The 26996-nt window shown below is 32.9% G+C and overlaps 2 protein-coding genes across 4 annotated transcripts in view; one reads left to right on the top strand and one right to left on the bottom strand.

The window, feature by feature from the left end:
* The window catches only part of LOC117109148 (E3 ubiquitin-protein ligase pellino homolog 1-like), a 37110-nt gene extending 18529 nt beyond the window's left edge, over positions 1-18581 (bottom strand). The window contains exons 1-3 of one of the 2 annotated variants that reach the window (XM_033251398.1): positions 18522-18581; positions 15375-15423; positions 11185-11277 (exon numbers count right to left, since the gene is read on the bottom strand). In XM_033251398.1, the coding sequence (XP_033107289.1) occupies positions 11185-11277; positions 15375-15385 (104 nt within the window). In that variant the 5' untranslated portion in view covers positions 15386-15423; positions 18522-18581. Of the gene's footprint in view, positions 1-11184; positions 11278-15374; positions 15424-18421 lie in introns of both variants that reach the window. The other variant, XM_033251397.1, reaches the window with a different exon arrangement.
* A 2674-nt stretch (positions 18582-21255) lies between these two features.
* Positions 21256-26996, top strand: part of LOC117109153 (ubiquitin carboxyl-terminal hydrolase 34-like) — a 54839-nt gene continuing 49098 nt past the window's right edge. For both annotated transcript variants that reach the window (XR_004445478.1, XM_033251405.1), the window contains exons 1-4: positions 21256-21428; positions 24156-24240; positions 25244-25799; positions 26929-26979. Coding sequence is in view for 1 of the 2 variants with exons in the window: in XM_033251405.1 (XP_033107296.1) it covers positions 21380-21428; positions 24156-24240; positions 25244-25799; positions 26929-26979 (741 nt within the window). In the remaining variant the exon portion in view is untranslated. The remainder of the gene's footprint in view (positions 21429-24155; positions 24241-25243; positions 25800-26928; positions 26980-26996) is intronic.

The raw sequence follows: 26996 nt of genomic DNA, 5'->3' as shown, positions 1-26996 counted from the left end.
TAGACTTCCTGGAAAAATGCTACTAATACAAATAGTCTTTAAAAAAAGAAGGAAGTGGATATATTTACGTGACTGCAAACAGTAAATGATATTTACAGTATGTGAAATAAATAACACATGCGCAGTCATACTTTAATAAACTTACATTATCGTTGTAAATTAGTGTCGGTCAAAATTAGTGTCGGTCCAGGCCGCGGTGCCAAAGCTTACCACAGCACTGATTTAATTATAATTTTGTTTTTATCAAATGTAATTTAATTTCCTACAAATAGTATGTTTTAACCATTAAATAAATGATTAAATCATTGTGTTAACTTTTCAAATAAAAGTGACATTATGAGCTGAAAATATTTGTTCTTTTCATTTACTTACGTCATTTGTTGAATGAACACACTTGACAATGTATAATCTGTCTCTTATACACATCTAGATGTGTATAAGAGACAGGTATTAAAACATTTTAGTTTTATTTTAGGCCTTCTTCAAAATACCTATGCCTACAGCAGATGATTTTTTTGCCGTAAAACCAAAATAGTTTCATCCATGCCGGCATTCCGGTCGGTTAGCGTGAGCCCTGACTGAACTCTGCAGAAACTTCACATCGATCTTGCATCGCGATGTAAAACAAATGTCGGAAGACTTTTCTTTGACGCATGCGCATTTGCATAAATGTCTACACACACACACGCGATGTAAAACAAAATGTCGGAAAACTTTTCTTTGACGCATGCGCATTTGCATAAATGTCTACACACACACATACACACTACACACAATAAAAAACATAGGAAATAGCAAGAGTGATTACAATAGTTCCTATTGCATTACATGCATAGGAACTAAAAAATTCCACAGTACACAGGACAACTATTAATACTGTAAGTGGGGCCAGGGGTGATACTGTGAACATTGAATGAACTTTTAACAACCAATGATACAGTATTCTGACCATACATACAGTAGTTCATTATTTTTATTTAGGAGAAAAATATAGAAAGTATCTGGCAACCACTGATTACTAGCAATCAAAATTCCTCATTATTTAATGACATTATTCGCTACTGCAGCTGGACTTGATCATGTAACAGGGTGTGGAACATGTGGATAGAAAATGTAAAGCACTAAATTAGGGTCATTTCTCCATAGGATATATACTTTCCAATTATGAACATGAAGCTCATAAAAACCATAATTTAAAAATATAAGCCTGTTATTTTATATTTTAGAGCTAAATAACTTATTAAAATTCAATTGAAAATGCTTGAATCCTGGTAAGCCTATTCATTTAACTAACATTATTATTATCATTATCATAATAATCGTACTGTACAAAATCAACAGAGGTTATAGAAATTAAAAATGTAAAAGGGATACATTCATAATCAAATAATAATAATAATAATAATAATAATAATAATACAGTAATAACTTCACTAAATCGGACTTAAGGGGAATATCTTTTGTGTTATTTTCCCCTTAACGTCCTGATATTTTTACCTTAAAGTCATTTTTTAATTATTCTCTAATTTCTCCATTGTCTAAGTTCCTCTTAAGGCAAGGTTTCAGTAACATAATAATAATAATAATAATAATAATAATAATAATAATAATAATAATAATAATAAGAATAATAATAATAATAATAATAATTATTATTATTATTTGATTATGAATTTATCCCTCTTACATTTTAAATTTCTGTAGCATTTATTAATTTTGTACAATGCCTGTACTTTTTGATTTTTGTCATTTGATTGTATTTTATTGTATGTGTTGCTGGGTCCTGGAGGATAACAATGCTTTTGCACTGATCAGGTCACCCATGATAAAGAAGAAATAAATAAAAAACTTTTTTTTGGAATTTCATATTCCATATAAACATTAAAAATCCCCAAAACAAAGTAAAACAAGCTACATAGGCCTACAATACAGTACCTAATAGAAAATGATGCAGTAGCATTTAGGTTTTTTAAGAAATTTCCTAGCCAATTAATATTGCATAAATAAAACTGTTTCTATATTCTTGCGAACTTTGGATTGTGGCTATAACATTTTGTAGTATAGTACATAAGTCTATAACAGTAAAGTCAACTAAATAAAAAAAATAATTAATAATAATAATAATATAAAAAAATATCATAGATGGTTTTGATGTGTGTCTCATTAAAAGTTAAAAAATAATATCGCAAACATACAGTATACCTGTTTCTGTATTCTCGCAAAGTTTGGATTGTGGATACTGTATACAAAACATTTTGTAGTACCTCTGTACAAATGTCTGTAACAGTACAGTAAGTCAACTAAATAAATAGAATAATCCAATAAAAATATAAGAATAAAAATTATCATTTCAATTTGTGCCTGATTAAAAGTTAATAATATATTTAATTCTTAAAATGAGCAAATTATTGTTATATTGAAGTTTTTCATATTTTACATTTAGACATACTGTATCAAAGGTTGAGAAGCTAGAGTTCAGAAATTTTAATCCACCAGGGTCATAAAATTGTGTTACGTTAGCATTCAGTGATAAAAATAAAATGCTCCAGTTACAAGGAAATGTCGACTGTAACTACTTCTCTTCAGATACATTTCAAAAGCCACTGTGAACCTTAGTAATGTTTACAGAGATTTTTCGACAATAAATCATTTATTTTTCTATTTTACATTCTTCAGTACAGTACAGCAAACATTACCACTTAAACAGGCCTAAGAATTGCAAGAAAATTGGGAAATCCCACTTTTACATTCTTCCGTCCAAAATGGAAATTCCCACACTTTCTGGCGAAAACAGTAAAAAAACAAAAGGGCATGCGGCCCCCTGGGACACGAGTCCTTTATCTTATTATCTTAGTATAAGAAGGATGTTTTTTCATACAACTGGTCCACAAATTAATAATTCTTCAATATTCCACCCTACCAATCATTTCCTGCTTGTGTTGTATTAGATATTTGCGGAGCAGAGTAACCCTGTTTCTTCACATACTTAAGTTGGACACTCACTGCATCATATGACGAATCATACTCTGCTCCCTGAGGGTGCTAGGGCGAACAGTACATAATAATAATAATAATATTTATTCAGAAATCGCTTTTGAAACAGAGGCACCCATCAGTTTGATGGTGCATCCAAACACATAAACAACATCTCAATCAATCAAAAGGCACAGGCCTAGACTTAGTACAATGTAAAGAAAAGGAAATACCAAATAAATATAAAAACATTAAATATATGTACATTATATGATTTAGGTGAATAATACATATTTATTTGACCAAAGAGAAAATTATAGGGGTGTAGCCATTAACAAGTGACCTATCTTAAGCTAATGAGTAACAAACATAAATAATTGGTATATTCAGAATAAACAAATACAACAAAACTGTAAACTTAAACTTAATTGCAGTCAAATAGCCGATACCTTTATCTTAACTTATTTTATAATAAACTTCCTTTATTTTACCTTTTTTTCTGTTTTTAACAACACACACACACACATTGCAATGGTTTAAACAACCAATTTATTTCATATAATGTGGTCAATGCTGTACAAAGATACAGTAAATTTCATTTTCTATGGATCTGGCCAACAATAAAAATATAAACTGATCAACTACGAAGGATTATGGATGTTAATACACGGAGCTGCAGTAAAATTTGCATGCTTTTAACGAACATGTTTTGGTTTCAAAGTTACATGAAAACAACCAGCAATTATTTTCTTTGAAATACTACACAATATCACTTATTACTACACTATACTAATATCACTATGGTTACCATACAACTAACAAGGTTATTTATCATTTGTTTAAATTTGAAAATCAATTGATCGTTAATGTTAATATTTAAGGTCATTCAGTAGCAAGGTAAAATCTACATTGTTATCTTGGTTCAACACCTGATTTAAAAGAGAATGTAAACAAAATCTGCTTTGGGTGGGAAAAATATAGTGGAAGATAGAAGAAAGACTGGAGATAGGGAATTGAATTTGTAGAAAAGCATACTGTAATGAAAGAAAAGATTAAGAGTTTAATATTGGATATAAACACTTTTAGAGTTGAGGTAAATTTGCAATGGAAAGTAAGATCATTGTTTTCGACTGAACGCAATATTATAATATTTATAAAAAAAAAACCTTCATGTAAAAACAATCATCATGCCAAAAAGTAATTGTTGTAGTGGAAATTATGTTTGTAAATGTAATCAGAAATGAAGACGATGATGAAAATGATATTATAATGACAAATAGTACGTTGGTGTAGTGATGAAGATGATGATAATAATGAGGATAAAACATGACGATTTATAATTTACTTATGCAATGGTTTGTGTGGGTAGTGTTTCTAGCTGAAGCTGATCATTTGCAAGCAATATAAGACAAGATACAGTATTATAGAAAATGGGATGGTGAATAACTGGAAATGATTAGAATGATTACCTTAATATTGAAACTCAAGCTAATGTTGTTAGTGATGACGATTATGCGTACTGAGTGTCAATGATGATCACAAACATGATGATAATGATGATGATTATGATTATGATGATGATGATGATGATGATTCTGTTTTGAGGGGTGTTTTCTTTTGGGGGAGAATAGGCAATTAGTTGGTTTATCCTGGTAATCACAAAGTACAGTAGATTCTTCAGCTGAAGTCAGCAAACTCATTCAGCTGCTACTGCCAGCACTGGAGTATACTCTAATAGATACAGCTGCTTTCTGACTACGAACAACTTTCACTCTGTAAACCAACATGTACTATTATTCATAAAGTAGATTCATGGATAATTAGCCCGTAGAAGGGAACATCCTTGAACACATGAATACAGTAATGCTACAGGTATGATGAAGCAATGCTCGCCAACGAAGCCAATTGTGGTCTCATAAATCATACTAACAAAGTGACACCGATCACTTACGAGATGTTAAAAAAGGCAGACATTTTTTTTTTCCTGTTCAGTCTGTTATTATTATACAATGGAATTAACATAATATTCACAAAACAAGCAATCTCATCTTCTTTGAGTTCATTTCTATGATCTGACTCGTATATAATCGTGTTGCAAAATAATTATTACAAGTCAATCGTGACATCATCACTGCAACTCCCCCAGTAGTGCACTATTTTTATTTTTTTAAACTTAATAATAGATTTTTTTTTTCATTTGTCAAAAGTAAAAATGCTATGACCAAACAAAAGAGTAGAATTAATTACATAGAAAAGATGTTTAGTTATTACTGTAGTATAAGGACAAGAGTATCAGAGGCACTTAAGTTATTTAATTTATTGAAAAAAATGTCTTAATTAAACAACAATAACCCAACAATTTCAAATATGGAATATATATTAGAAATCAATTAAGTAAACAATTCAACAATATGTACTCAATTAATAACTGTATAATCTATTATGAGCAATCTGCACTGGACATGAAAAAAAGGTTTGAGAACCGATAAGTTTTCACATCAAGGGTTGACCTAAATTGTCATCATAGCCACCAGATAATAAAAATAATGATGCTATAAAATTAAATAAAGTGACATAGCCATTTTCCCCCCGTTCAGTCTGTTATTATTATACAATGGAATTAACATAATATTCACAAAACAACATACATTGGTTGGGGGTCTGGGGGCTGCATACTGTAGATTGAGCGGCAGATCTCTGGCACTCCCCCCCCCCACCCACGGAAGCTACAGCTTTTTAACGGAATGTAGGATTAATTTAATTGGTTATACTATTAGTGCCTAATTTCACTAGGTCATGAAAATTAAAGTATAGAAACATGAAAATTAAAAGCTGAAAAAAGCTGAAAAGATTCCTAACATCAAAGTTTACGGTGGCAGATCCAGGAATTTGAAATAGAGGGGTCTTAAAAAGGACTTTGAAAGATGGACGGTCTATCTACCTAAGCCCCACCATGGTTGGGGATGAGGTAAGAAAATTTATGATTATGGCACCTTTGGACGGCAGGAAATGGCACTCTTCTAAGACTTAAATTTGAGTAGAATTTTTTTCCCTCAATTCTTGTTAAATTTTGCAAGATTTAGCTTGTGGGGGCCAGGCCTCCCCTTAAATCCGCCACTGGTAATAATTCAGTATTTATTTGACAAGTCTAGGGTCCAAGCCTTTTAAAATTATTAATTAATAACATAAAGAGTTTACTGTTTGATACATTGTAAACATAAACACTAGAGTAGTAGTCATGAAATATTCATGAAAAAGAATTAGAAGCGATTAATTACCAGCTTTCATCGATAAACGTTCAGCTTTATTTACAATTCTCATTGGAAAAACACATGAATGATACTATTAAAATGAATGTATACGTTTAATAAATTTTATTTATTTTTAACTAGGTTATCTATAATAACTCGTCCAACGCAGCCAGCAGAATAATAAAAATATTAAAATATATTTTTTAAAATTGAATACAAATAAATAAAATAAAATAATATTAAAAAATAATAATATTATTATTAATAATAATATTAATAACAGCAATAATGGTAAGAGCATAAGCTAAAGAAAGTTTATATAGTAGGCCATATAGACCATTATATGTTAGTATTACAATGGTTTGTGAATTTTATACTTTGTATAGTGTGGCTCTATTATTTTAATCATGTGACTGCAATACCTACAGTATAATCACATTTTTAAATTTATGAAATGAATCTTGGAACACGTAAAGATAGGAAACTGTTCTAATTTCATTAAAATTATATTGATTTTAAGGTAACCACTGGAGGGTGTGTAGATAATAAAAGGTAATAAGGTCTACTGAAGCATTGCATATTGGGATACAGAAGAGCAGACGACAGCATAATATGATATAAGGTTTATTGAAGACTGCATATTGGGAAGCAAAAGAGCAGACGACAGCATAATAATCTGTAGGGTCTACTAAAGACTGAATACTGTATTGGGAAGCAAAAGAGCAGACGACAGCATGCACATAGATTTAATAGCTCCACAGCTTGCTGCTATCTAACTTAAAGTAGGATTTGCAATGTAATGAATTATATAAAGTTGTCAAATTTATTATAGAAATGGTGCCATAATACATAGATGAGGATAAACATACAGTAATATAAACTAACCAATGACAACAAAGAATCCAGGATATTATACTATTATTCTATTCAGTGTTACTACAGTATTATATTTTCTACTCAGATTTGGCTCCTTGCAATGCTGTTTTTAAAGTTCTAATTCAGAAAATTTGAAAAATATATTTTGATTTTATAAGAATTCAAATTACAATAGATGAAAATTGCATTTCCACGAACCATGTTAAGAACGAGTGCAGATTCAAACAATGACATGAACGCCTGCATTACTGTAGCTATCTATCAAATCAGTGTGATTATGCATAACCATATTGTTACGTGTACAGTTGCAGATAAATTGCGTAGGTGTCAACATCTTGTGTGAAATTTGATAGACTCTGATCCCTAAGTGGTAAACTAATGTTTAATGTCCTTAATGGATTGTTATTGTTATTAAAGTCTATGGTACTAAAACACAGTAAATATTTGTCAATAATAAAAAAAAACAAAAACCAAATTAACTTCCAATGTGACAGAAAAGAACCCTGGGGCAACATGATTAGAAATGCAGCCAAATTTTAAGTTAGAAACCAATCTATACCAGAAAAAACGTACTTTATAGTAATACTATGTTTTGTATAGAGGTTAATACACCTCGCAGACTTTCATGTAAATCATCACGATCGAGGCGGTGCTCTGGAACGCTTCTCAAAATGATATAAGGGAGGCAAATATAGTGCTCCTTGAATTACCAGGGAACCAAAATAAATTAAACGTTCATAATCAAAGTATTAGATAAATCATATTTACGTTTGATAAAACAACTTTTATTTAGATGTACAGTATTACATCCGAGAAACATTTTTTTAAACCGACATTCAAAAGGAATTCCCAAAAAGGCAAGGCGAAACCTTTGACTACCCGGTGAAAATTTACCTTAACCAGTCCACCATCTCCTTTAAATAACGTCACCGATTTTGCTAAATTCTGAGGAGAGGCAATAGAGCTCATTGATACACAGAGGAGAGCTACCTATTTGTAGCTCTCATATGATTCCTTAAAATAAAGGTCTGACCTCCACTGGTGATAATAAAACTTAGATATAATCAATAATGTTCACTTTTGCAGTTGATATCCACAGCAAAAATGAACATTATTGATGAAATATTAATCAATAATGTTCATTTTTGCTGTGGATATCCGAACATTTATAACATTATTTAAGCGTCGCCTAAATGTAATAATTAGCACGTTGAAATAGGCTAGTAAATAAGTTTAACTGGGTTTGTAAATAATATTGTCCTCAAAATATTGTGGCTGAGACATGAGCCGATTAAACGTAGAAATAGGAAGAGACAGGAATAGTACTCCAGCGTCGCGACATGCCGACGTTGGTACGAGTAGGGTAGTCTACAAACGTCGCCTAAAGTAATTGATTTTACGCGGCAGAACGAAAGAAGGAAACTCCGCTTTTCAGTTGTCTCAGGCGATTGATTTTTGACAAACAATGACCTTTCAGAGGTCAAATAGCTGTCAAGAATATGAATTGGCTGCTTCGCAGCAATTAAAGCATGGTTTAATATTTATGCTCGAGGAGCGTGTAAATTCACAGAGCATGCTCATTATGATACATATTGCTGTGAATGTATTCTTCACTCTTGTAATCCTTGAAATAAAGCAAGTGAAGTAATACAAGCATGCTGGGAGATTTCCTGCTTGAGTCTTTAATTAAATTCAATCAATGGCTTTCATGCTACATCACAGCCAATCAGATATGGAGAGATTTCAGGATGATTGAATTTTCCAAAGGCATGTAGGAATGTACTCAGGATGTCAAAACAGGGGAGGAAGAATTGGGGAAATGTCCCAGGAAACCTCTCTGCCCACTAGATTTAACACCTACAGTACATGGATGGATATTGGATAAGAAAGATCAGGATATTTGTATTCAGGCATTAAAAAAATGAATGCTGGCTCAAGACTAATTTAAACTTGTGAGAATCTCCAGGGGCGCCTTGTGGCAGTTTTCACTATTAATTTATGTACTAACTAAGTAATGTTAGAAATCACTAGTCCTTTTAGTTAGTCTCAGGGATCTGTAGCACCTGCAACTTTTCATTTTGCTTTTGCTTGGTATTTTCTAAAGCAACCTGATCTCATTGACCTTAATGTCTCCCCAGGACATATCTATAATACATAAACTTCAAAACAAATCTAAGCTATAGTAATACAGTAAGTATTAAATAAAAAAAGTAAATAAATAAATAAAGCAAATGATACATGAAATAGTTTCAAAGCTACACTGAAATTAAGACAATATTAATATTTATTAGTAACATCTATTTAATTTTGAACTTTTAAAAATACAACATATATCCAAAAGATGGAGAGTGACAATTAGCCTCAAAACCGCCATGGCAACGAGAAAGGTAAGATCAGCTCCAGGCTGTAGTGGCATTTAGAGGATGGTTAATTAAGGTCAAAAGGAAGTGTTACTGACAATTACAAATCAAAGTACTGTAAGATACCACATTCAAAAACTAACATCACCATAATTACCTGATATACAGTAGCCTAAAAACCAGGTAATTCAAAATAATATTAATATTTATTAAAACTTATTAAATGAAATAATGATCGATTAATTTCCTGTAGTAATCAATGAGTTTATAGTAGTCTACAGCAATTAAAATAACTAGAATATAAATTTTATCAGATTAACCAAAATCAATTTAATAATCATAATCAGCCCATAAATTTAATGTCGGCAATTGGCAATTACCAACCATATTGCTGAGCCAGAATTTCCACAGGACGGCAATTTTTTGCTGACCTTGGCCTAGATTTCTTTGCTTAAAAAAACTACTTGGAAAGTCAAAACTTTGAATGAAACAGGCTATAGCATTTTAACTAAATTTAACATATGTCGTCAAACCAAGGAAATTGGTTGTTCGTATAACAGATTTGTTTGTGCAATAATCATTCTTAATAGGCATACGTATGATGTGTGCTTGTCTTTCTCGCCCAGCTATAAGCTAGGCCTAGTTGTTTCGTAGGCTAGGTGCAGTAGGAAGGAGCAAGGCCTAAAACATATCGCCCTATTGAAGCCAGGCGGGCTGTGATGCTTATCTAAATCTATTATTTGTCTTCATTATTATCTTCTTTATTATTACTATCATATTTGAAATGTTGTTTATTATCTAAAAACAACCAAATTAAACATATTGTAGGCCTAATCCTACTGTCTACAAACACGATAGCATCGTGACTTTACTAAGTCTGTCAAACAAGTACATGTGTGGAAAATCCCATATAGATCATTTTGAGCATGCGCATGAACATGCATGGACAGTTTTGAAGCACAGACAGCCTGTGTTGATACGATTATAGATTTATGAAAGTGATATTTCCCATGCTAAAGACAACGATAAAACAAACGCTAAGTTGACATTTTTTCAGCGATTTTCTTGCAAAACATACTATACTATTAAAATAATACAAGTACAACCATTCTTTCACCAACAATATACAGTATTGATTTAATAGGAATACTTAACAAAATCACGATCTGTAGATGACGTTGTAAAGTTGAGCGTTCAGAAAAATCGTAGTTTATACTATAGGCCTAGGTAGTAAAAAATTGCCGAGACTGCCGACCTCGGAGAATCTTTTTTCAAATCCTGTGAGCTGCATAATGCAACATACCAGCTTTACATTATTAGTATTATCCCCCTCCAACATCCCCCTCCCCCGGTAAGTGAAACAAACACCTACAGTAGAAGGAACACATCCTCAACTCCCTGGGGAATATAATTCCATAAGCGGGTAGAAGCATAGCTTAGTATCGTACCAGGTACCCACTTACACACCTGGATGGAGAGGGACAAACATAGATAAAGTGACTTGTACAACGACACATGCGACCTGCATCTGCGAGGATTTTGAACCCGACCTCAAGGTTGTCAAATAAATAAATGGAAATGAAATGAAATGAGAGCCCGAGCCACAACCGTTGGATAACTGCTTCTACTGTACATGAACTTCCAACTTGACATGAATATTAAAAAGAATTATTCAAATAAGATTTGATGCTACATTCAGACCTTTTATTTCAAAAAATTCTTACCCTAGAACTATGAGTTCCCCATACTTGATGCTGTTCAAATCTCCTATTGCACCGAAGTCTCCCCCCTGAGATGGAACTTTTGGGTTCTCTTTCCTGAAATAAGCAAAATAGAAATATTATATTATGATTACCGTATGTTTTGTAATAATACATCAACAACAGAATAATGATGGTGAGAATATATTATCTCAATAACTAGTACTCCCATGTTCTAATAAGAACATAAACATTTATAATTACAGTTCATGTGGAGTGTAACAAGCACCATAGCCCAACCCACTGAAGCACTGTATCATGGAATAACATCTTTAACATGAACATGTAGAGAAAATTAACATTTGTACATGAACATGTACTGAAGACATAGAGAAACCTAATATTTTTAACATGGACACGTACACAAACTTAACATTTTTAACGTACTGAACACGTAGATTAACCTTTTTACATGAACACATAAAGAAACCTAACATTTTTAATGTGAACACGTAGAGAAACCTAACGTAAGCACTAATGAGGCGGAGTATTGCGTCAAAACCTAGTAAGTTTACATTTAACAGACATAATGAATTAATTATGCCATCGGCTCGTTAAAGAACTGTACGGTAATTAATCATGGCATAGTTAATAAATTCTGTCATAACAGATGTACAAGAATTCATCACTTGAACATCTTCATCATTGTCTTGAGATGGGGAGATCGAATTGCAAGCGGGTGTGTACATACTGTAGCTAAAGCCCGGAGAAAAAATGTACTGTGTGTGGCTCTGTCCACGGAAATCATAATCAATGTTACTGTAACTGTGCACCCTACAGCTGATCATTTTTGAAAAAAAAAACACAAAACAAAAAAACAAAAACAAAGATGCATCTGGTGAAATGCACTACTGTATGGCATAGCAGGTCACAAAGGTATGTCTGTTTGTGTGTGTAATCACAAATCATTATTATTATTATTATTTACTGTATGAATGCAAAACCAAAATTAAAAGTCGCATGAGAGGGAATTCAATTTAAAGCAATTAGTTATTAAACTACATGGTTTAATCGTAAGAGATACACACAAATGGATTTTGTATTAAAATAATCAAATTCTATGTGAAGATAGTAAAGCTTAATTAAATAATTAGGGGTCATCCTATACTAAAAAGTTCAAGAGGTTACAGTCTAATGGTGCAATAAGTAAGGTCAATAATATGGAAACAGTTCCTTCTCCTGGGCATTGGGTTTCCTCTGGAATACCCTACCTATTGACATCTAGCAGATTACTTCTTTTTAAAGCCCTCTATAAACAATATTTTAAAATATAAATTGACAATTAAAACAATTACAGTGAACAAATGGAATTGTAATGTTATGTGGTCAAGATTTATAGTCTGTACTGTATTTTTATTATGCCTACCAAAAACAAGATTTATATTAAATTCTTCCTAAGATAGTTTAATACATACTTCAAGTATTGAAATACAGTACACGCCATTGTGTCGGGATTCAACGCCTTTTGAGCAATAAACCAGAATTTTCTCCACTGAATCCTTAGGATAAACATCGATATACAGCCCACGAATTTCACGTCGGCAATCGGCAAAATTGCCAACAATATTGATGAGCCAGAATTGCTACAGGACGGCAATTTTTTGCCGACCTAGGCCTACATTTCTTCGCTTGAAAAACTGCTTGGAAAGTCAAAAACTTTTACTGAAACAGGCTATAGCAGACATTAAATTTCATGTACGTCGTCAAACCAAGGAAATTGGTGGTTCATAAAACAGAGTTGTTTGTACAATAACTATTTCTAATAGGCATGCAGTATGTACAATTTGTGTACAATCGTCGTCTTTCAATCTCGCCAAGTCGTTTCGTAGGCTAGGCCTAGGAATGACGCTAGCCAGCCGAGGCCGAAACATCGCCCAATTGAAGCCACGTGGGCCGCGTACAGTAGATCGTAATGCTTATCTAAATCTATTATTTGTCTTCATTTTACAATATTATTATCACATTTAAAATGTTGTTTATTATCTAAAAACAACAAAATTCAACATATTGTAGGCCTAATCCTACTGTCCGTTTAAACGCAATCACGATCGCATCGTGACTTCACTACTGACAAGTACTGTACTGTACATGTGTGGAAAATCCCTGATAGATCATTCTGGGCATGCGCATGGACATGCATGGGCAGTTTTGAAGCAGCATGTGATGCTGTGATGATGATACGATCGTAGCTTTTACGAAAGTTCCCATGCCAAAGATAACGATAAAACGAACGCTAAAACGAAATTTATTCAGCGATTTTCTTATGCAAAACACACTATTAAATTAATACAAGTACGACCATTCTTTCACCAGCAATATATTGATTTAAGAGAAATTAACAAAATCACAATCTGTAGAAGACGATGTAAGGTCGAGTATTCGGAAAAATCGTAGTTTATACTATATAGGCCTACAGTAGGTAGTAAAAATTTAAGGTAATTTTTTCCTAATTTCATGGGCTGGATATAGGCCTACTAAATAACTGTTACTTCATATATAAGCCAATCTTGTCAATTTTGACCCTTAACCATGGGGACTTATTTTCCCTTGTTTTTTATGTACTTACAGTACAATATAGGATTCTAATACTGTACATACCATAACATCAACCATCAATTCTAAGTCATTATTCTATTCATGCTACATTCATCCAACAGAAAGCTCAATATTTTAAATAAAAAAAGGAATATTTGGTGATTAACATTACATCATGCAATACTATTGGGAACATTTTATTATTATTATTTTAGTATTTATATCATTTATACAGTGCCATTTCTTTGTAGATAAAAATGTTCGTGTTTTTGGTTAGTGTCCCCTGAAAAGGAGAACCCCTATTCAGGGGACACATTTTCTGGTCCCGAAGGTGTCCCTTTAATAGGGGTTCTACTACCAGATGGTATTTCTATTTTCTTTTCCATCTGGATGTTTTTGGCAAAATTACCGTATTTGCTAAATAAGAAACTTGATGGCTGGTGCTCTAAATTTCTTCAGATTATGGGTCATAAATTCCACACTGTGCCAGATTACAGCAAGCCTCATAGTATTTACAAAGTTTAATTGCATTTTACACTCATTTTTTTACAATAAATTATTAGACGGGTGATCAATCAATAAGGCTGATTATTTTGTATACTTAATGCACTATATCTCTTTAACAGGCTTTGGCGAGGGAGTTTGTTTTATTGGCCATTAGAAAAAGAAATTTGTCTTGCTAGGATTAAACACATAATCTCAAGATTGAAGAATAAACACTTGTCCACCAAACCATCTCTAGGTTTACAAATTAGCATCACTCCATGAAATAATAGAGTCTGTTTTGGACTTGTGAAATTATGAATCTTGAAAGAAAGAGCAAATGTTTTTATATGCTTCAATGACCCATGTACAGTATCAACAGTGTCACTTGCTTATTTTATACTGATAAAACTATCAAATCAAATTTATGGTATTGCCTTCTATCACCTAATACTCCGCTCTACTTTACAGTACAATAATTTCCATTATTTGGTAATATCCATATTCAACTATGAACGCACAAAAGCAGAATGATACTAAAATATTTCTATGAATTGGGTTATTCAATGTATGTGGTTATTCAATGAGTTTGTGGGTGAGTTTGTTGTGGAGGTGGGGATGAGTTTAATAGAGAGTAATTGATTTAAATTATGTATTTATAGACACAATAATTTGAATAAGAGATGAAATCATGGATATCAGATATATTTAAAAAAGTCACAGATTTTGAGCATCTTAGTGGTGTAATTACTGCAATGTTTTCAACAACAATGAGACTTAAAGCTGCTAATGCAGTAATTAAAAAAACCCCCAAATCACATTAAAACACTGAATTGCCCATGACTAAATCTAACAGCCCAAAATGCTGGATTAGAGACGTTATATCACTCAAAATTCTATTGATTATCAGCCAGTTTAAGGGTTTATCAAAGAATATACTTAAAGGTATTGAATAAATTCTCTGATTGGTGACAAAAACAATTAATTTCTATGTCAGTAAAATCAATAAATAAAATCAATATTTAAAATATTTATCTTTAAAGTTTATCATCTCAACATGAACATACACTAATGTATCTTTGTTTTTTAAACTATAAGACAAATGGATATATAAATAAATAATAGTATTAACTTACATGAATGGCATCCTCTTATTCCTGGTATTCTTCCATTAATCCGTATATCCTGGAAGAGAAATCCATACTGCATTTTACTACAATAATTTAAATCCCTTGATTATGGATGTACTATAGTCTTCTAATAACTGGAGTGCTCATAAAAAAATTCAATCACTTAGGAAACATAATAAAAATTGAGATTGAATATAGTACAACTGTATGATAAAAAAATAAATTAGCACTTGACAACTCTTGTAATACAGTAATCAAGACCAAAAGTAAATTTGTAGCAATGTACTAATGGTTAAATCACATTTTTTTTCTTTCTAGTTATCAGAACAAATTTTCTGCCAACTGGGGGAGTGCGGCCAAACTCCTGGGGAAGTGCGGCCAAACTCCTGGGGAAGTGCGGCCAAACCCCTGCACGCCCAGCCTATTCCCCTGCAGTAGAACCACTAATTATAATACACTAATTGTTATTGCAATGTATTTACCTGGACTGATGCCACAGTACAGGAACGTAGGGTGGTTTTGGTCTTGGGGGCAGGGGCAATTGTGAAAACTGTGAATATGGAACTAAATAAATAAATCCCTTTTTTATTTTTACCCAATTTTTTGAACTAATTTGCTGCCATTTGGCGGGGGGGGGGGGGGTGTCCTATCTCTTACACGCCCAGCCTACGCCCCTCATTTGTTAGACTACGCAAATCAATGGTGATGTTGGTAGTCTAAGATGAGTGGGACTGCTAGTGCTTGGTGCCAGGAGCTGACTGTTCTCTTATTTTTCGAGGGGTGTTCTCTTGTGGGAGAGAATCAGCAATTAGTCAGTTTATCCAGGTAAGTACTGTATTTACAAAGTAGACAGAAAAATTAAAAATCTAGAGACATTACATGAAAAACTTGTATTAAATACAAAGCCTCTATTAATCAAAAAGGAAACATTTTAGCAGTAATGGTGCCAGGTGGTGGGGGGAGGGGCAAAGTTGTCCAACAGGAGAGGTCCTAGACTAAAAATATCAATTTGCTGAAGTATCATCACAAAAGGAATTTTAGAATGGAATCCAGACCAGGAGGCTCTAGTAGGCTTTTTGGTTTAGAACCCTATAGACTACTTTACCAGTTAACACCACTGGTTGTGTTGCAATGTAAAACTACAGTATGCCCTGTGACTTTCAGAAATCAAATACGAACAGGTTTATCTATTTTAAATGATGATAAACACATGAATATTCATTAGTCTTTTAATAATGGGAGTAGCCAGTGAAAATGTTTACTAATTTAGACTTATACAGTACACAGCTCACATTTGAATAAAAATTAGGAGAAAAAAAAAACATGTTTCCTAATGAGTTGTTATATTTATGCGTAGCGCCACACGAGGGCCGGAGGCTTGAGCGTGGTGTCAGGGAACAACAAGGACCCCTGGTGGAGCCCATGAGCGAAGCACTGGTGGGGGGTCCTGCAAAATGCAAAAACATGGTTTTTGTTTATATAGGGCCTACACTTTGTCATGTTTTATTTGTTTAAATTATAAAGTGATGATGATAATAATAATAATAATAACAATAATAATAACAATAATAATAACAATAATAATAATAGTGTAGTTTTATATAACGCACATATCCATCTAACGTAAGATGCTCAGGGTGTTTGATATGTGGACTAGGAACTCGATCAATGACTTTCTTCACCCCAAAGGGGCCCTTCGTGCCTGTGTTACCCGGTAACCTGGTACCAGCAACTATCATTGTCTACCACATGAGCTGTCAGCGAAGTCCATCAATTGACTAGGGGCGGATTGCTATAAAAAGCGGTCTTTAGATGGTCATAAGGCTTAGCCGGCTATAATCGTGACGTCACTACTTAAATTTTAAAGCCTACTCGGAGGAGTTTTTAAAAGGTCTTAAATCATTTTCATCATGGCGTTACGGGTACTAGACCCTACGTCTGGTTCATCAAAGACCGAGAATCGAACGACAAATGTTCTGCAAGCTTCTCAGCATCTGTAAAACACGATGTACATTTATTTACATTCATTTAGATAAGTGTGCATGTGTCAAGCAAGCGTGACATATGTGTAACTGTGCCCTCAATTTTATGTTACCAGGAAGTGCTTGTTTGCGTTTCAATACTCAAAAAGTGGTCTTTAGCGAAGACCATTTTAATGCAAGCAATGTCCTTAGCGGAGTGACTAGTAAGACTGTATTTATATTTTAGCCGGCTTTATTCAAGGAGTTTAGACTACTGTACAAGAATACTGTACTACCGTTTTATAGCAATCCGCCCCAGTTGTACATTAAGTACCCACTGTAAAATAAGGCCTGTGCAGAGAATACCATCTCTGCAAAAATTAGGCATTGAAATCCATCTGCACATATATATTTTTAAGTCCAACTGGCCGACGAGCTCTGTCTGATAGAGGATGGCTTGACCTGTCCGGTGGGGGGGGGACTTGAGCCCCTGCTCCCCCCCCCCCACACTGGTTATGCAGTAGTCACAATTCTCCGCACATATTTTCCAAAGGATTTTCCATGGAAATAAAAACTTAGTGGTACAGTAATGCAACCACAATCAACAAAATTCAACTGAACCAGATGGTCTGGTTGGTTGAACAATGAATGAACGGCAGCCGCTGATGATGGTGTTCGCATTAACCAGTTTCATTTTAACTTTTAACAAAATGTTGTTAAAGTAATAATAATACCAAAAAAAAGAGACCACGTCCTAGGCCTATTCATCCATTGTTGTTAATAATATACCAAAAAGAGACAACGTCCTAGTCATCCGTTACCTTCATACTCACATAAAAATGCATATAATTCTAGCGCTATATAAAGAAAATCAACTTAGGGCCTAATTAATTATAATATTCTAAGCTAGGCCTCCGTTCGATCCCTCCTCATTTTCCCTGATCGTCAATCAAGAAGCCGTACAGTGTGATGGTCGCAGTGCAGTAGTGTCTATGGATAGCTGGTCTCTCCAAAAATAGAGAATTCAAAAGGAAGCATCGCAACATTGGAAAGCACATTTCCGCATTTAAAAGCAAAGTATGAATTCCTCACCTTATTCAATCAATTAAGTATTGTTTGGCAAGAATTCTAGAACATTCTCTTCCGTAGTACGAAAATAATTGAACTCTCGTTCTCACAACCGACGACTTACGTTTTTCTCTCGCTGTGTTGTGTTTTTTACAAGGATGTAAAATTCGAGGTCGTGTATATACCGGAAGTACGGAGAAAGACAAAGCGTTGCCAGAATGTAAGCCAGCACTTAGTGGTGGGGTGGTGCAGATGGTATTCGGATGGGAGGTGCATGAAAACGTTAAAAAATCCCCTTGAAATATTATTACATATACTACAAGTCATAATACAAAATGCATTACTGGCTATATATTTATTTTGTTTTACAGAACTTCAAAAGAAAAATGTAGAACGTGACAAACATCATGTCATGGAAGAAAAATAACGGGACCAGCTCTCCAGGGATAGGAGACCTACATATTCTACTCTGATACATTAAAGTTGAAGTGTACGGTCGAAATAAAAAATAAATAAAGCAATACCAGCAGATGCAATTCAGCCTCTGTATAATAAAAAAAAACAAAAAACAAAAAAAAAAAACGAATTTAGCTTTAAAGTCAAATAAAAAAAATACCCTCGAGTTTATATTTGCATAAAAGGTAGGCCAAATTAATTTAAAGAATCATTGTAATTGTAAGGTTAAGGTTACTGTAATGTGTGAATCAGAAAAAAAAAATACTACACTAACACCTAGTTTGTCAAATTAATAGAGAAAATTAAATATGATTATATCATTATTATCATCATCATCATATTATATCATCATCTTCTTCTGAGTATCATCTTTATTTATTTATTATTATTTATTATTATTATTATTATTATTATTATTATTATTATTATTATTATTATTATTATTAATTTTAAATTATTATTCAGTTTTACTTTGTTATGTTGGTTCAACCTAACACCAGGTCTCCCAGTCCATTAGCTAGAGGGTTATAGAAGTTAAATTGTTGTTGTTATTATTATTATTATTATTATTATTATTATTATTATTATTATTATTATTATTATTATTATTATTATTATTATTGTTATTATTATTATTATTATTATTGTTGTTATTATTATTATTATTATCATCATCATTATTATCATTACTGTTATTATTATTATTATTATCATTATTATTATTATTATTATTATTATTATTATTATTATTATTATTATTATTATTGTAGTTGTTGTAGTTGTACAGTAATTGCAATAGTATACCAAAAATCAGGAGTGACAACCAACAAAAATTGAGTAGCGCCATCAGGCGGTAGAAAACTCCGACGATGAATTTACTTTGAAGAGTAAGGAAGATTTGTCCAATGCACTGGAAACACATACTTTCTATACAAAGTGCGAAAACATTGTTTAATTTTTTAAAAATATAGCTAGAGGTTAATATAATTAATTTGTAGCACGCAAATAATCCTCATACCAACATTTCACATTATTATACATAATCATCATATGAGTAGGCTATCCACGTTTAAGTAGGCCTACCTATCACACTGTGATAAAACAAAAAAAAATAAAAAAACTAATATAGAATGAATATAAAATACAATGGAATCAAGATAGTTCATTAAAAAGTTGTAGCCACCGTGTATTTATTCAAACCCAGGACAGACAACAACACATACGACGCAAACACATGCGTTTGTGGGGCACGTGCGCTTATTTCTTGCACTGTTCTGATAGGTCAGTTTTGATTGGCATTCTAGAAAGTTCCATGAATGTAAATTAGACATTGTGCATGTGACGGTCTCAATTTACTGGCGAAAAGTTTAGATCTTTTGTATATTATTAATGATTTATTACAATATAAACGCAAATTTTGCAATTTAGAGAACGTCACAGAGCAACGTTTACTTGCTTATATCGACGATTTTTATGAATTTATCCTATATTGATAAATTACTATCGACATGGAAATCGCTAAGCGTTATTTTTAAACTTGTTTTATTAGCGGACTGGTATGTCGAAACAGAAGCAAATCATAATGACAGATAGGAGAATTCTGAATATGGGCATATTTTTCAAGAATTTCCTCACGTTACGATACGATATTATAATGTATTGGTGTTTAGGTCTACACAACATAAATAAAGTTGAGATATTGATATAATAAGAAAAAATGGGAAAAAAATATATTGATGAAGATTTTGTATTTGTTCATCAGCCAGAAGATTAAGTGCAAACTCCCACCCTCCGCAGTGGCGATTGATCGTCACAGATGTCACCAACAGTCTTAATAGGCCTATTCATATTTGGCCTACTTTGATAATTAAATAAATTTTTTAAACCAATGCAGTATGTAGGCCTAGAGTTACAATAAGTATTTTCAGCCGTTCCTGTATGGCAGCACCACCTCAAAAACAAAATGGGCTTTAAATATCTATAGGCCTAGTTTAGGATTGTAAAGCGGGACATTTGCATATATCACTATACAGGTATCTCCTTTTAGGAGGCCAGCCTCAGTTGTAATTAAATGCAATTTTTATTGGTGATTGTATCAAATTACAAACAATAGTTTTAAAACAATTTGTCTGAACGAAATTATTAAAATGAATTGTTTCTTTGAAACTGTTGAAATCTTCATTAATTTTGTTATTATTACATTTCTCTGTTATATTTAAAAAATTAGAAAAACAAAAAGTAAAGAACTATATTTTATACACTTAATGTGAATAACGGGAAGTAAAGGATTTATTTCGAAAATATGATTTATTTATAATAAATAAGACAAGTGGTGACGACTTTCATCATGCAACTCCCTTCAATGGATCCTTTCGATGAGCTGTTCACATTTCCCATATTACTTTGCCAAAATGGCGGGTATTGAGGTCGAAGTCTGCTTCAGGTCACTTTATGTTGTGCGTTTGTAAACGTTTCGCTCTTGAGATGAATGATTCTGTTTAGGTTTGCCAAGTTAATGAAGAAGTCATGGCTACATGTGATTCATGTGCCGATCTTTATCGTTTACTGCAATCATGTAAGTTTCTCAGATTATGCCAATCGTTTGTAGGCCCATCATTTTTATGAATGGGTTTGCGTGGCGTGCCTGACTGCTTGCCCACCGGTCCATACATAGTAGACCATGTAGCATAGCCTAGATAGGGCCTTGGCCTAGCCTCGTTTTCCGCTTTTTCAGTACAGTACCATTTTACAGTATTTATTAGGAATAAAACCTGTTCCTTCGGTTTTAAATGTATTTAGTGCGACTCTTTATATAGGCCTACCTAATGTCTAGCCTAGTAAATATTTTTTGTTCAGGTTAATATTCATTTTTATTATGAATATTATTATTGACTCTAACTAACAATCAGAACCTGGCCTAGGTAGGTGTATATGTAATACTATGTTGGCTATAGTAGGCCTAGGTCAAGGCTTAAAAATTAATGTATCTCATTAAAAAAAACAAGGCAGTGCACCATCTTAGTTTTAGTTGGCCAGCTAGTATAAAGCCTAGGGCCTACAGTAGGGAATGAAAGTTGTAGATGCGTCCATCGCCTACATGCCTAAAAAGCTACCTCATGAAAATTTTCATTATTTTGAAAAATTCGTTATTTTGATAAAAAAATGATATTTTTTAAAGCAGACTTTATAAGTCGTACACAAACAGAAAAAAGATCTAGGCCCTATTCCATTACATCTGATCACTTATCGCGAACACCGCAAAGGCAGGACATCGCACCATGATCGCCGATCGCTGCTGAGGTTATTTCCAGGTCAAATCAAACTGGCTGAATAAACTGTGAGCGGTGGTACTCTTGATTGCCGCGCGGATGGAGGAAAATTGCTCTCATGGACGTTCCACTATATCGTGAACTGTTCTCTGTCTTCTTCTATTTATTATCTTTGATTCTATTCAATAATTTTTTATCTCTGTTTACATAATAAAAGAGTAGATTAGTTTACAGTGTTTCAAAAGGCCAAACTATAAATAAATTTTCTAACATTACAGCCACTAAAAGATCTGTCTTAGTGTACATTTATGATTGATTGTAGGCCTAGGCCCTATGCATTGTGTTCCCTGGGTATAATGTAAAATTGCTGATGCTGCGGCTTGTGCACAGCATTTATAAAAATAATGAATAAGGGAAAAATGCCTCGTGTTTTCAATAATTTTTGGACGCAAATCTACCATTTCCATTCCTGTGGCCTAAATAAGAAGAGTCACATCTGATGGAATTGAACCATGGCCATAGATCTGAAAGGATATCCGCAGTTGAGCGCACACACACACTGTATATTTCCTGCACAGTCCCCATAATGTACTGTGAAGTTTTTTAATTGCGTGAATGATACCTCAAAAATTAGGTCAAATTTTTGCGCAAAATCACTGGGAAAATAGGTGCGCAGAATCGTAACTACTGCATAATAATTGGTTATATATTAAGATTAGATCAAAGCTTAATTTTAAGCAAATTTTGCGCGGAAATTGCCCTTATATTCTGAAATGCGCGGACGGATTTCTAGGCCAAATTTTTGTGAGGAGGATATATTCCCTGCGCAGGCCTAATTTATAGTCTCGCACAGTCAATACTTTTTAATCTGGAATATTCTATGTAACTATTTTTGTCTGTTGTTTGTTCCTTATCATGTTTCTTATAAATTGTCCACCTTTTATCAAAGTAAGAGCTTATCATTCCACTTGCTAAACTATTGCGCAATTTTGTGGTTTTTCAATTTCTGAGAAATTTTATCTCAAGATAATATTTTAATATATAATAACTCTATGATTATGAATCATTTTTCGTGCACAAATTTCAGCATAAGATCTAAATATGATAATTTGTTGTATCCGATTAAGTAACTTCAAGATATAGGATACATTTTTTAAATTATTATCCAAAGTGGACAGGAATTCTTAAACTTGATGCAGGTCCAAAAAAAAAAAAAAAAAAATGACGTACCTATATCAATGAAGTACATTATAGGTTTATAAAGTAGTTTATTAAGTCTTAAAACATGAACACACAATGACAGCTACAGTACATAAAGTAAAATAGGGATAGTGCAGTAAAGTCTGATATCACTTAAAGTCATCTATGCCTGCAAAAATGTTCCTGTCATCTTTTGGATGTAACGGGTAACAGAATTTTACGGTAGAAGGAGAAACTATGCCTGTTAACCCGCTCTGCAAATTTTAGTTCTCTTGCAATGACTATAGAGGTTTAGTGCTGTGGAGACGCATTACCTGAGATTTGAGTAAAAGATATGAATGAATTCTAAATTATACTAAAATTAAGAGGATGCCTAAACCAGTGCTTATCCAATTTACTTTTAAAAACATTGATGGACTACACAGTTATGATTTCAGCAGGTAAACATTTCATCCGTAATTTAAACCATTTGAAACTAAATATATTTCATAACTACTGTATCTTACTAAATTCCATTAAAAGTATCTTATAAATTGGTCTGTCTTTGTAATTGTAATTTTACAATAATGGTTTGTCTTATAAGCAATTTTTGTAAGTTCAGTGTTGAAATGTACACAAGGCAAGTGTGATTACTAGTACGCATTTTTGAATCACTCGCTGTGTAAATACCGCTTGAAATACTTTTCATTAGGGTGCCCTTCAGCTTTGGTGACTAATTTGGTGTTTTGTGAAGTAGCATGTAAATTGAAGTGATCATTGCATTTCCCCATGATAATTGCATTCTGAAAAAAATGAACATCCAATTAAATTAAAATAATATTCTTTTTTTGCAGATACTGTAAAGTGTGCATCAGGAGAGCAATTTGATGTTAGAAAAAAGGATGTCAGCGTGTTACTAGAGTTCACACAGCCACAGAGGTAGAGTTTCATGTTGTTTTGTACATTTTTTTTTTTTTTGCATCCCAATACTGCTGGCAGTCTTACTAACAAAAGGCATATCACAGCAGTCACATGTTGCTTACTTTTATTCTTTACATGAATATTATGAGTTTTTAATGTAATTTGTATCAGGTGCTGTTTTTGCTGAGGAAGTACAGTAGGTACCCCTATCACTTTTAATTCATTGTTGTACAAAGTTTTATGTATTTTAATGCATGATTTTTTACTTCTCTTACTTCCAATTTCAGCAACAAATAACACAATATCATAACATGCACATGTTGCTTACTTGCATATTATTTTATTGCATTCTTTACACAAATTATATGAAATGTAATTTGTAACTGACGTGCTAGTTTTTCACAAAGAAAGTAGTTAGATATAAAAAGAAATCTATAGTTTTAAACTTATTATCTTGTAATCCTAACTTTACCATTTAGTAATTTGTTATATTTCAAATATTTTGTAAAGAAATAAGAGCTGGATGTTAGCTCATGCACTGCTGTCTTTCCAATATTGGATGCTATTTTTGATAATAAGTAAAATAAATTGTTATTATTGTTGATTCAACAAAAGGTAATAAATAAAAAATCACAAGATAGTTAAATTGTTATAATGAAAGACCTCCACAAGTGATATAAATATTTTTGGAAACATATATCAAGACCCATGCTATTTAATATTACTGTTAGTTGGATTTTTGAAATAAACCAAGTATTAGACATGAAAATCCTGACACTAATTTCCAATTGTTTCTTCTGGTGATGACTTTGGTATTTCACTGGGGCAGTGGGAGACAAAATCTTCATCTTCGAAAAAGTGTACTTTGTTCTTTATTACTCACATTTGCCATATTGCACCAGGACTAACTGCTTACAGTACACATCACTTTCGAATGATGTGCTGTAAACTATATTTACAATTCAGCTGAAGCTGAAGTACAGCGAGGAATTAAATAAGTTATAAACTCTTTTTCTTACAGGCAATGCAATTGTTGTTTTAAGGATTTAAAAAATTTTGAAAGGTTAAACAACATAGTTCAACTTCTACTACGATTCGCAATCAACTCAATACCCAGTTTTCGCCTATTAACGCAAGATGAAAGAGCGTCCAGCTCCGAGAAAGAATCCTCAGAAAGAGAATCGAATGTGTCAGTTCATAAGGAAAATGAAGTCACAAATGTAAGCGCCGGTGAAAAGCTAACAGAAGAGAGGGAAGACACAGGAAAAGTAAAGGAGGATGATGGGAAACATGAGGTGGAAATTACCTGTCCAACAAATTCTGAAACAATAGAGACTGAAGGTACTGTAGATATTAAACAAGATGAAGTTAGTGATGATGTAATACAAGAGAAGATGTCCTCCGAGGAAGCGATGATGAGGGATGCTGAGGAAGATGCCGAAGAAGAGATGGAAGTGGAAGTGGAGATTTGGGGAATAAAGGACTATGAAAAGTTACTACATCTTGTTGCCAAGGTTTTTCAAATGAACTTTGCCCTATATGCAGCACACAAACACATGTGTCACGGAATAACAGAAGTAAGTAAAATAATAGTTTTCAGGCAAAAATCATCTACTGTATATATTTGAAATTTATAAAAAAAATGTAATAAAAAGAAAACTCATTATGAGGTTTAGGACATAATGGTTAAGATGACCACTTTTCAATTTTATTGCCCTGGATTCTTGCATATTTCACTTGTGTCCTTGAGCAAGGCATTTTATTTGCATTGCTTCTCTCCACCCAGGAGATAAATATGTACCTGGTAGGGTGAAATGCCAAAATGTGCTGATGTAGCTGCTGCAACGTTATTGAATACTCCCCAGGGAGCTGGAGCTTGTGTTCTATAGGTGTTTAATCCAATGGCCGGGGTAATGTGAAGCGCATAGAGGGCTTAACAATATATATGCAAACCTTCAATATTTCTTGAAGGTTTGCATGGCGAGTATCAATAAACATATAACAAACGTTCGGTAAACCATGTGTAAATAAAATAAAAGAATATGGTTTTTATTAAGGTAAAAACCACTGGTTGGTTGTCTCGACGTTTCAATAAGATTGCTCTGACCGATAAAAACCATATTCTTTTATTTTATTTACACATGGTGTACCGAAAGTTTGTTATATGTTTAATGCTACCATTATTATTATTATGGCTTATTGAGGTACGATTGATTTCTGTTGTCAAATTACACAAGTTAATTTGTAGCATGCTACAAAACGAACATTCAGATTGCTGGAAAAACATTATTTTTCCAAGCTAAGTTATAATGTTTTAAAGGCATTTCATTTTCCAAGTATCTCCAAGTTTCAGTGCATACACAGTGGAATTATCAGTTTACTGTAACTGAATGATTTAAGCTACAGTATACTTGCTGATGTACAGTAATGTTTGATTCAATTCTTTGTATTCAGGGATGTTGTATGTAGTAATATTACTACTTAGTTTTCTACAGCTACAACCCTGGTATACAGTACCATTCCATCTCCCTTTCTCAACCACTAGGCTATTCACATTTATTGATATTTTAACATCTTCATATTTTAGTATTTGGACCACAAGGGAAATAAGTTTGCCTTTTTTAGTACTTTATTGTGTTTTTATCCATGAATATTGTTTTTTTAATCAGAATAATAAAGAAATAACAAAACTTATTTATACTTCAGGAATTATCATCTCAAGAGTCCGAGGCTTTAGGAAACTATTGTGAAATGAATGTAAGTCAAAAATTTTA

Source organism: Anneissia japonica, unplaced genomic scaffold (genome assembly GCF_011630105.1).
Source record: "Anneissia japonica isolate Jap-2015-1 unplaced genomic scaffold, ASM1163010v1 scaffold288297_len153801_cov211, whole genome shotgun sequence".
In the NCBI taxonomy this organism is placed as follows: Eukaryota; Metazoa; Echinodermata; class Crinoidea; order Comatulida; family Comatulidae; genus Anneissia; species Anneissia japonica.
The sequence above is the reverse complement of the archived record's forward strand: the minus strand, read 5'-3'. Positions and strand labels throughout refer to the sequence as shown.